Below are 12,620 nucleotides of genomic sequence, written 5' to 3'. Positions count from 1 at the left end.
CTTGCCTACACCTATTCTTCATCTCAAATTTCTGCTGCAGTGGTAAAAAGCCAAATCATTTCATGAAAGTATGGCTCAGCAAGATCACTGCATTGGTGAGAGAAGAAAGGTGTTTTGAACATTTCTGCCTCTTCAGGAAATATAGCATTGCCACAGATTTCCTTTTTGAGTATTTTCTCCTCATCAGAGCCCTGCTTGATCGGCATCTACAAAACAAACCAACAAAACTGGTTCTGTCTCTGGTCATTTCTGCTGGCTGGCTTTTTAAATACACACAACACATATACAACCCAGCTTATCTTTTAAAGAACTGTCATGTGATGCAATGAAATTTGGGCCTATTCCAATGTGCAGCCATTCACTGAGAGAGTATAAGGAGGCTCTGAGAAGGTCAGTAAACCTTTCAAATTAACAAAAAAGGCCCTCATTTCAGATCCTGCCATAGCCTGGAACTCAGTTATTCTTCAAGATCCTCACCTTTTCTCCTGAGGTGGGGGCATGATTCATTCTCATGTTTCAAATTTTCTTTTTCTCCAAATGAACTAAGTGATTACAGCTGTAAATTCCCCATCTTGAAGTCAGCTAATCTCTTTTTGGAAACACAAGATAAGCCATTGCTAATTACTTTCCAGAATAACAGGCCTGTGCTGCTTTACAAACCTCTGAATGCTAAACATGTCAAGATGATCTTATTTCCAGTCTCATGTATTGCACTTTTGTATACACTGAACAATTTTAAATCATCTGAAAACAACCAGTTAAGTGTCTAAATGTGGGACTGACTTGTATTATCCTAATCTAATTTTTTTTTCTTGCTGACAGCTTCCATGACAGAAAATAGGGTGGATTGTGGGAGTTAAATATGTTTCTCCTCTGACCATTGTCTGTTCCTAATGGAGCCACTGGAAGCTCATTGCTACTGGCTTTTTTTCTCTGCCTCACACCCTGGCTTACTTCTCAGGGCCTATCTCCAACCTCCATACCCTCTGCTCCTTCCAGTGGACTTTCCTTCATTATCCATTGCTTCCTCAGAGAATGGGGACTCAATAACCAGGGAAATCTATCCCTAGCTCACTACTCTGAAATGAGCACATGGTAGGCACTCAAATGATAATTGTTATTATTACAATTTACGCTTTCTGAGCTTCAGTTTTCTCATCTGTACAATGGGTGTAAATATAGCACCAACCTTCTGGGTTTGTTAATACATAGAAAGTGTTTTGAAAATACCCAAAACATAAGAATTTCTATGTACATTTAATCTGTGACTATTATGACCACTACTAGAGACACACTTTGAAAGCACGCAAAATGCAAGGTGAAAAGAGAATCCTGCACTCGTGTGCATGCGTACGCGTGTGTGTGTGTGTGTGTGTGTGTGTGTGTGTGTGTGTGTGTGTGTCTTGGGGGCTTTTGCGGGGGGGAAAGTTTTATTTGAGTTATGTGTTTGAAATGCTGCTGGGCAGTTGAACATTCATGTCTAAAGTTTTTAGCAAGGATGCAGAGAGGAGAAATTTTTCACTTTAACAAATACAGGTAATTCTCACAAAGCCCTTTGAGGCATAAAATGTCATACAACATACAAAATTGGTCCTTCCTTTCAGAAGCTTACTGTTGTAAGAAGGCCAAGTCATGGGTTCTACATGTAAGTTAGTATAACAAAAGATAGGCTCTAAAAGGTACCAAAAGAAGCAGCAAAGTGATCTGGGCTCAGGCAGGAGGGATCTCCTCTAGCTGTGGCCATCAGGAAAGACTTCCAGAGGAAGTGGGGTTCACTGATTTAATGATTCTCTGCAGCTTTTCCTGCTGACTCTAGTGCCTGCTGATTTGTCCCATCTCTTAATGCCCTGAGTTCCTAGGTTAGGGTGCTTCATATCAAAGTAATGAGCTCTTCCTAACGTTAAGTGGACCCAGTTTGCATGACTAAATTGTATTCTGATCTTTTAATAGGAGATACAAGGAGCATGTCTTTTTTATGTCCTTAATGACAAAATATTTTTACTTGGAGGGGAGTGGCCTTCACCAGTCTGTGAGAGCCAATCATCTGGAAACCTGACACTTTTACAATCTGTACTGCTTGTGAGGTGTCTGAACACTAACATCATTGTCCTGTTACTTGTTTTATGTGGGTTTGGCTGGTATCTCAATGAGCTCCTGCAGGCCAGAATAACTGTCCATCTCTCTTGTAAACTCCTCCCCATGTGCCACACAGAACTGGGCACAGATCAGCTGTACAGAAATACTTGATGAAATGCCTAAATTGAATCATGTTGATCTTGCACTCCCTTGGCAATGAGCAAGTCAAATTCTGTCTGCCTTGGGTTCAGCATGTGAATCAGGTACAAGCCATGTGATTATTTAGACAGCTGTAGGAACAAAAGTTGCATACAATAGCCTGGTGAGGAGCTGGGGAGATAATTCTCTTCACTGAATGAATGAAGTCAAAGCTCTGAGATTAAATCAAAGCAGTTTTGCTATTTGTCTAGGAGAGGACTGTGCTCTTTCCAATAGAACTTTACACTATTTCTATCAAAAATTACTCTTTGTGCATATATGCATAACTCAGGAACCCAGACAATAGGGTGGAGAAGGCCTGAGGTGGGGGGTGGGGGCAGGCTGGGAGAGGTCAATGGAGGAAAAATGGAACATATGCAATACTTTCAACAATAAAGTTTAAAAAAAAAAAGAATTATCTTTTGGAGGGGTAAAGAGCTATTGAGCCACCCCATTTAAAACACAGATTTATGTCAAAGGAAAAAGAGCCATGGCTTTTCCAAAAGTCCTATGCAGCAGTAGAGAAAATATTAATTTTTAGCCCTTGCCTGGGAACATTGAAGAAATGAAGCATTGCAGAGGGAAAAACTGAAGTGAGGATCCTAGGAGGTTTATGAAGAAAAGATTTAGATAGATTGAAAACATGGGTTCCATAAAGATCGGGCCTGGGGCTAAACCCAACAGGTAAGATCTTCTAAGGTTCCCCCCCCCTATGGTCCTAGCTATGCATCACTACCCCTGACTTTCCTAGCTGCTACTCAGGAGCCTAGACCTAGTAGAGCCCCATAGCTTCTGTGCTTTGCTGGCAGGCAGATCTCTTATAGCTAGATAACTGGCTAATATGATATACTCACTTTAAAGTCATAAGGGTAGTCAGTAGCTTCATATATCACTACTTCCTAAAAACATAATGCCTTAACCCAAAATAATAAGTAGTATGGGAATTTCAGTCACTGTAGTAAGGCCAATAGGGAAGATACTAAGACTATCAGCTTTCTGCAGGCCTCAGATCATACCATCCATGGATTGCCAGCATTCAGTGTGTAAGAGCTTGGTCTATGGTCAGCCAAGCTAGGGCTCCAGTCCTGGCTCCATCACTTACCAAGAATGAAAGCTTGGGCTCAGTCCCATCATCTATAAAATGGGATTAATACTAATATTTACCTTTGGGTTTGCTGTGAGATGATATATGTGAAAATCTGGTACAGTGTTTGGCACACTATAAGAACTCAATAGATGTTATTCTGACTATGTTAAGAATAGTTCCTAGTTGCAACTCCTAAAAGACTTGAGTTAGCTACCAAACTTCACCCACTACATACACTAAGGAAAGAAGGCTTTGGAAAGAGAGAGTTCTGCCAAGATTCATCCAGCACAAATTTATTTATTCAATCAGCCATTCAACAAATATTTAGTCAGTGTTTACCTTGTGTCAGGCATTTAGCAAAATATTGGGAAAATAATAAAGACTTACACGTGCTCTCAGTCCTTGAGCAACACTCAGTCTTCTGGCTTTTAAGAAGCTCCTATAACTGCTCATCCTTTGTTGTTGTTTATTTTAAGCCCCCTAAGGAGGAAATTTGAAAAGGACTCTATTTGCACTAACCCACGCACAAATACATCATTTTGACGAATCAGGAAGCATGAGTCCTCCAAATTTGTGCTCCTTTTTCAGAATTGACTTAGCTATTTTGCCTCCATTGTATTTCCATATGCATTTTCTGATCATCTTGTCAATTTATGCAATAAAATACCTAGAATTTTTATATGGATTGCATCGAACTTGTAGAACAGTTTGGGGAGTATTGCCATCTTAACAGTATTAACTCTTCCAAGACTTAATAAACCCTTACTATATGCTAAATGTAGTTCTACGTGCTTCATATCTAGTAACATATCTTAATCCTCACAGCAACTATATATGATAGATGCTATTATCTCCATTCTTCACATGAGGACATTGAAGAACAGAAAGAACCACTGCAATCTAGCTCCAGAGTCTGTAGTCTTAACTACTCTACTATATTACTTTACACACACACACACACACACACACACACACACACACACACACATCACTTGATCACTTGTGGCCCCCATTGCTGTTAAAATTAGTCATACTATTTATAATGGCCTAAGACTATTATTTTGATCTTCTGTAACCCCTGCCTACCTATTAGGCCTCTTCTCTTATCATTTTCAACTGCATGTATCCCAGACTGCTTTACTTCCATGTACAAGTCATGATCTTTTTCACCTCTATGACTTTAGTCTTTCTCCCCTTTTCTTTGGCTGTTTACTATTTTTCTATCTCCTCCCTTAAACCTAGCCAACTTCTATGCATTCTTTAATGCTCTACTCAGGTACTGCCTTCTCCAAAAAGCTTTTTCTGAGCAGTCCAGATTTGCCTCTCCTTCATGCTCTCATTTTGCTTTGTTCATATGCATTTGAGTGCTCTTACTATACTGTTTCATAACTGTCTTTTTATACATTTGTTTCTGTCACTAGATTGTGTGCTCCCAGTGCTTTTTCCCCATTGCATCCAAATATCTTGTTTTACCCTTCTACTTTTCTTTAAATTTTTCTGGTACTTTTTTCATCCCAGCCTTAGTCATAGGCTGAAATGCCAAGAAGAGTAGAAAAGACCAGATGATTTTGTCTTTTTGTGTGTGAATGTGTAATAGGGAGATGTAAGGACATAATGGAGATCTTTGGATAAATTGAGATCACATCCTAAAAAGATTTTACAGCTTATTTTTGGTAGTTTTGTAATAGTGAACTGCTTTAAGGTAGGCTAAATATGTAATGGCTCAAACACAGTCATGTAACATTCTAAGACAGGTATTATTGGTGAGCAAGATAGTTCTCCTCCACATGGTCATTGGGGGCCACAGGCTGACAGAATTCCCTAAATCATCCTGAGTTACCACATCCCAGTCAGCCAGAAAAGGAAAAGAACATGGAGGAGGCACACATGGAAGACCTTTACAGGCAGGTCTGGAAGTGCCACTCATCATTTCTCTAAACATTCCATTATCAAGAACTTAATCATGTGGCCACACCTCATTGCAAGGGAGACTGGGCGGTGTAGTCCAGCTGTGTGTTTAAGAAAGAGAAGAATGATTTTTTTGGAGAAGCTAATGACCTTCATAAATATATTAACAGTAAAGCTGGGTAACTAAGATATATAGTGCAGCTCTGTTTAACCTTTCCCATGGGTAGCCAAAGCAGTCAAATATTTAAAATCATGGCTGACAGTTGAGTTCCTTATTGAGTTCCTTACCAGAAAAAGAGCAGCTGGAGGGTGACTTGCAATGCTGATGATTCCTTCACTATTAATCGCTGACACTTTGTAGATTGAGTTTAAGTAAAATTTCAGCTGAGTTGTATACATGTTATAATATTGGCCCCAAAATATATCTTCCTCATTTGCATGTCTAGATTAGAGAGGGTATTAAGTAAATGGCAAAGTAGCAACCCGATTCATTGCTAGCCAACAAACAGTGTCTCAGAACCAAAGGATAAAAAGACAAAATAAAAAAGAGAATTCATTTCCATTCCAAACCATAGCCACAGGCATGAGCTGATTCCCTGCCAGTTTATGTTTGCCCAAAGTGCAGATTTGTTGATGACTTTACATAGGCTAGAGGAATTAGTAGATGTAAATCAATATGAAATAAAAAATCCCCATGATTCTCTGCTAAGGGGCATGTAAACTCTCAGGAGAACTTTGTAAAATGGCTGCCCAGACTCTACCACCCAGAGAGGCTCATTTAGTCAGCCTGTGGTACCACCTGGGAATGTGGATTTTTAAAATTCTAATGCAGAGCCAGGTTTTAGGAACCATTTCTCTAACATGATAAGAGATGGAATAAAGAGGCAAGTCAAAGCACAAACAAAACAGAGTGATTTTGTATAATATATGAGACAAATAATCCAAAGAAAGATCTAGTCTCATAACTTGACATGTAAAGCTATCTCTGGGGTTAGATCCATTCATGGGAACCTGTAAATCAGGCCTCTTTGGTGGATTGGCCATGCAACTGGCTATAAACTAGGAAAGATATGAATGTAGACTTCCTCCTGGTTATCTCTGATGCCTAAATTGTTCTCTTCTTTTTCCCAGTTTGTTGCTCAGCCCAATTGCCAACAGTTGCTTGCCACTCTGTGGTATGATGGCTTCCCTGGATGGCGGCGGAAACACTGGGTAGTCAAGCTTCTGACCTGCATGACCATTGGGTTCCTGTTTCCCATGCTGTCTATAGCTTATCTGATCTCACCTAGGAGCAACCTTGGTCTATTCATCAAGAAACCCTTTATCAAGTTTATCTGCCACACAGCATCATATCTGACCTTCCTCTTCATGCTTCTCCTGGCTTCTCAGCACATCGTCAGAACAGACCTTCATGTACAGGGGCCTCCCCCAACTGTCGTGGAATGGATGATATTGCCTTGGGTTCTTGGTGAGTCAAAGGGACCAGGAGATAAAGCCAGACTGACTGCTGGTCTTGTCTAAAGAAACTACTGGAATAGGCAGTTGGACTAGCTCTGAACCTTCCATCTGTGTAGTGGCATAGTCCTTTGTTGGGAGCCTCAGAAATGTAGTTCCTTCTTCCCCTTCCCTGGTCACTCAGTATTTCCTGTTTTACAGTGAAATTGGCAGTGTACCCAGGGCTTGTTTCTGTTAACCTAACACCATCAAAGACAAGGAAAGTGTCTTGTCAGTTGGTTTAGAAGGAAAGCCAAGTATCAGTCAGAACCAGCTTCAGGTAAGTTAGGGAGGGCATGCCCTCTTTCCCATAACTGGGAGAGGGAGCACTTGGATCTACTTATTTCTCATGGCTATTCCACACAATCCCAGTACATATTCAGAGTAGACATCCTATTTGGATACTGATTTCACAATCAGGAGGGAAACCTGGGAAATTCACACAATTCATGATAGAAGCAGTCTTAACAGCATTCTCCAGGCATAATTAGATTGCACTGGACCCTCTAATACACTGCCATCCTTTAAGTCTTTGCTACTCAAATTGTGGTCCTGGGAGTTTGTTAGACAAACAGAATATCAAGTCCCACCCTGGATCTTTAAAATCAGAATCTGCATTTTAACATCATCCCCAGGTTACTTGCATGCACTTTAAAGCCTGAGAACCACTGCCTTGGACTACAGCTGTATACTTTACTGTGTTCCACATTCCAAGGCATCAGTACTATCAGGCAAAATTCCATGACGCCATCACACAATGAGAAGAGAAAGGAGAAAAGAGGATTCTAAATTATTTGGGGCCCCACTGCCTGGCTTTAACACCAACATCGAGTATTTTGGTCCATGGTCAGCTTGCTTACCTCAGAACTCATTAAGAAATTTTCCCACTAGCACACATTGGAAACTAAGGATTATGGGAAAATATTGACCTAATTAATTTATTGATGAAACTACTCCCACTCTAAAGCGGATAGAATCTGGCACCCAAAATTATAACAGCATCCCAGTAACTATAATAACAATGCTAAAAGTGAGTAGTAGCCTGAAAAGTATAACATATGTGCATATCCAGGTAAAGCTTATCTGGTTTAGTAAGTTCAATACTGGGAGGTAAGAAAGAAAAGAAAAAGAAGTAGATGATTACTATCTTTAGGGGCTTCACTCCACTAACCCCAATTGATTCACTTATTTCATGTTTTGTTATATGGGGGAATCCTACTATGATGACTAGGATGACTATTCTGACCCTGTAAAGAAATGAAACTTTTGCTTCCATTCTTCAGGTTTCATTTGGGGGGAGATTAAGGAAATGTGGGATGGTGGATTTACTGAATACATCCATGATTGGTGGAACCTGATGGATTTTGCAATGAACTCACTCTACCTGGCAACTATTTCCTTGAAGATTGTGGCCTATGTCAAGGTAATTTGGAATGTCTGCCATTCCTCTTACGCAATAATTTTGGCTACATTAATCTTTAGCACTGGGGACATAAAGAGTTTAAGGGTAAAGTGCTGATGATGATCCCATCCATGTGGGAAAGTACCATATAAACATTATTTTAATAGTTTGTAAGCAGTGTTGCCTAAGCAAAGAAATTGGAGAATGGAGCAATTTGCAAATAAATCCATAGCTTCTTCAACTCTGAAAGTAAAATAGCTTTCAGCCACCCATCCATTCAATAAGTGCTTAAATGTTCTTTTCCAGAAAGATGGAAAGTGGAAAAATAACTTTTCCAGAAAGATGGCCCACCGATACTTGTATAGGACAGAGATTAAAAAATAATTCATTGAATTCACTAGCTCCAAAAGCTTCTCTCAACCCTTGTCACTTCATTAAAAAGTACTAACTTTATATTTTTCTAAGATGTTCTTTCTGTGACATATTCATTAGTAATCCTTCTTCCCTGTGGCATCAAACAGGACAAGGCTGTTCCTTCTCCATAATAGTGCTCCCACTATGAAGTGATCTCTCCCTAACCCATTGAGTTCTCTCTTCTCAAAGCTAAATATTAATAATTCATCAACTGTTCTTCATGTGACAGCAGAACACTAGAAACTTCACTGCATGAGACATAGACCTTTAATTGTCTCTGCCTCCCTCATCACTTCCACCACCAGGATGATCATTCAAGCTATTATAAATCCAGCTTTTTAAGTATCACCTAATTTATGTCCCCCTACCAATTCAGATGACATTTATACACACACAAACAACATTGGTACTTTTCCTGCACACTATATAGCCTGAATTATCCTGAAAAAAATAGTTTCATATATAGCCCTTCACATTAGGTCACAGGCTTTGAGTTCAAATTTGGTGCTCATTAGATAATTGAATGGTGATCCTCCTCTACCATGAGTTGAACTTCTCCAATATGAGGAAAGGCTGACAATTAAGGCTCCAATATTCTCTAGTCACTCGTGCTTTTTGGCATTAAATTTCACATTAAGTTTTAGAATGGGAATATGGCTGTCCCCCAAATCTCCAACAACTTGCTTTATTTTTATACCCATAATATGCATATTACATAAATTTTAAGATTTTGGGAGTTAGTTATATAGCACATGAATGTGGAATGCAGTCATGAAACATTTTTTAAGAAGCCTAAGAGTATGCCTTATACTTGTGGTGATCACTTAACACATACTTACAACTTCCTTATACAAGAAAAAGCTGGTGAGGAAATGTTTGAATCTCTGGTTAATGTGCCTGGATGAAATCCATATCATTCTGGCACTCTGCTGACTAAGTAACACTGTTTGCCTAAAAAATACATTTCTTCCTTTGGAAGTGGTATTTATACACTGGAGAGACAACAAATTATCAATCTAGAAATTAGTGGGTTTTGCTTAAAAGTTTAGAATAAGTGATCAGTAAAATGATTAACTATTGGGGATATGAAAATGTACCTATAGATGCCCAATATTAGCTAATCGCATAACCTGTCCAGCTTCACTGGTAAGGTTTCCAAAGAGCTAAACACTTCCCACCACAGAGTGAAAAGATAAATCAACTCTGCTAAGCTGAGTGAATGCCCCTTAACTGAAAAACACTTAACTCAAAGGAAACATTTGCCAAGAAGCTGGAGTCATCCTATAAAAAAAGAAAATTTATGAAGCAAGACATGCCACATGCAGACTTTAGATTTGCAATAAGAAATTATAAATGGGCAATCTGGCCCACTCATCCACAGAGCACACCAGCCTGAGATGAACTTATTCTGAGCATCACATAGGCTGAGCCAACCCCTATGAGGTAAAACCTCAAGAACTGGTTCCCAGGCTTCTTGAAACATTTCAGATCACTGAGGAAATACAAAAGCACCATGGGATAAGCTGGGCTTACAGGAGATCCTTTATTAGAGTGAAAACTAGTCACCCCACATGGTCTACAACAACAGGAACCAAAAGCATAGACTAAAGTACTCAAAAGGAACAAATACACATAAGGTTGGTGGTCCTCAGTGCCCCCCAAATATCCCCATAAATGAATAATAATTGTCCTTTAGTCTTCTAGGATAGTACCACCTATATTTATTCCACCACCACCTTACTTCCATATGTACAGACTAAATCTGAACTTTGATACCCATTGAATTGTAGTTCTTTCTTTAAAAGCCAGTTCTTGGCTGCACACACACACACACACACACACACACACATCCTTATTATGACTGAGTCCCCTTTGAAAGGCATGGAAGCCAATTTTTAAGGTGCATTCCATCTCAAAAAAAATATAAGAAAAATCCCTTGCCTCCCAATATCACTAACTCAAGAGTCAGAAAATTTAATCCTTTCTCTGATACTCACAAACTGGATTACCATAGGTCATCCTTCTACCTCTCTGGGCCTTAGATTTGGACTCTGAAAAATAAGATTGAAACCACATCTTGAAATTAAAACTTATACAGAATTGCGATATATTCGAGATTAAAGTATTGAATTTGGATTGAGGAATTGGTATTCCAGGCCTCCTTGTTGGCTCCCACAGTGGTCACCAGCTGTCTCCGATGAACCCTCAGGTTTCAAGGAACACAGTTGAAAAATCACTTGTGTTAGATCAGGAGTTAGAAAACTATGGTCTTCAGAGAAAATTTAGCCTTCAGCCACATCCTTTTGTTTATATACTGTCTTTTAGTTCTATAAGAAATTAGTTGAGTAATGGTTACAGGAACCATATAGTACACAAAACCAAAAGTACAGGGTGGGGCAAAAGTCGGTTTACAGTTGTTCAAATGGGAAATAACACAATATTTAATAAATAATACAAAAATAAACTCCATGTTTCATGTAATTACAATTGCAAACCTACTTTTGCCCCACAGTGCTTAACACAACATTTTTGTTGACCTCCATATTAAATGAGTTCCAAATTTATTCCCTGCTCTCATATTTTATAATCTTTCTCTAAAAGTATATGCAAAGCATAGATTTGCCACAAGAATCATCTTTCACACTTCTGAATATTCTGAAAATTCAGACTTAACATCCCATGGACTTCCCTGGGTTACAGTTGTGGCTGTAGAGAGAAAAAACCCTAAATTATGAGCTATACATTTTCCAGTTAATTCTTTCTAGTTTTAAAACATAGATCTGTTTTCTTATCAGCAAAGAGTCTCCATCTTTTACATATACCTCAAAACCTTTAAAGGCCTATCTACCATATGTGCTGTAACATCACCTATCATATACTAGTAAGTAACATTTAATAGAAATAATGCTAGACTGTTTAGAGACCTGAGTTTTAGTCCTGGATCTGCCATCAACTTGCTGTGTTGTATGATCTTAAGCAAGTCACTCTGCCTCTCTGTATTTCAGTTCCTCCACTTGTAAAAGAGGCATAACAATACCCACCCCTCCACAGAGATGCAGCAGATTTTTTTGGAAGGAAAAGTGTAGAGATACAAGATTTGGCCAAGAGTGTACAAAACTGGTTGGCCAACTAAAGTCTATCTGAAACAGAAGCGGAATGTGGCAAGGTTTCTCCAAACTCCTCTGACAGTAAAGAATATTGGATACACACAAATGATTTTAACACCAGTTTCCTCAGTTGTTGGAACTGAAGCACATTTTAGAAATGCTAACAATATAATTTGGCCCACAATGCAACATTTTCTCAGGAAAGATGTTTACATTTAGTCTCAAGAAACTGTGATATTTAGATGAGAGCTCAAGGCAATATGCTTCATAATGAATTCCAAGCCAAATCTACTTCTGTCTTCAGAAGGTAATAAGCAATTCCTTGTATTTCCATAACATCTCCCCTTATGGAGTACACAGACTTTCACATATGGGTACATAATCACGAATGTGTGTAGTAGGTAGGAGTAGATATTATCCTCATTCTATGATGAAATTGAGAGATAAAGGCAATTTGGGGGTTTTGTTATTTTCTTTTGTTTTTAGAAAGCAAACTTGCTCTTCAATGGTGGATGAGATGGAGGGCTGTTCTCATGAGAATGGGGTTAGGGTGTCAGAAGCGCATTCCCTTGCAGGTTAAGTCAGATCTGGCCTGCTGGATCTGTCTCTACAACGCACATGTGGTGTCCTTGAAGGCGAGGAAGGTGAAAGCAATGGTGGAGAATCTATGAGGATACCATGATGAAATTAGTGCAGTGGCTCTGCCTGGGCAGCCCTGACTATGGGAGCCCTGGACCTGGAGCTGCCTTCGTCATGCTGGAAGTTCCTCTAGCAACTGCCCACCTGCTTGCTAGTGTCTTCCAGCTGCTATGCCCTGGTCACTGTGGGCTGTCTGTCGTACGACTGCTTTTCACAAGAGATAAAGGTAGTTTTAAGTGACAAAACCCAATTGAACTTTAGGTCTCACAACAAAGCCATATTTCTACAAAGCTGG

The 12,620-nt window shown here is 39.3% G+C and overlaps 1 protein-coding gene across 1 annotated transcript in view; it reads left to right on the top strand.

Annotated features, from left to right (window-relative positions):
- The window catches only part of TRPC5 (transient receptor potential cation channel subfamily C member 5), a 216,730-nt gene that overhangs the window by 103,856 nt on the left and 100,254 nt on the right, over positions 1-12,620 (top strand). Inside the window, exons 3-4 of the mRNA XM_008158606.3 lie at positions 6,401-6,737; positions 8,047-8,186. Of these exons, the coding sequence (XP_008156828.1) occupies positions 6,401-6,737; positions 8,047-8,186 (477 nt within the window). The remainder of the gene's footprint in view (positions 1-6,400; positions 6,738-8,046; positions 8,187-12,620) is intronic.

This window comes from Eptesicus fuscus, chromosome 1 (assembly GCF_027574615.1).
Source record: "Eptesicus fuscus isolate TK198812 chromosome 1, DD_ASM_mEF_20220401, whole genome shotgun sequence".
Taxonomy (NCBI): domain Eukaryota; kingdom Metazoa; phylum Chordata; class Mammalia; order Chiroptera; family Vespertilionidae; genus Eptesicus; species Eptesicus fuscus.
This window is presented reverse-complemented; position numbering and strand designations above follow the sequence as displayed.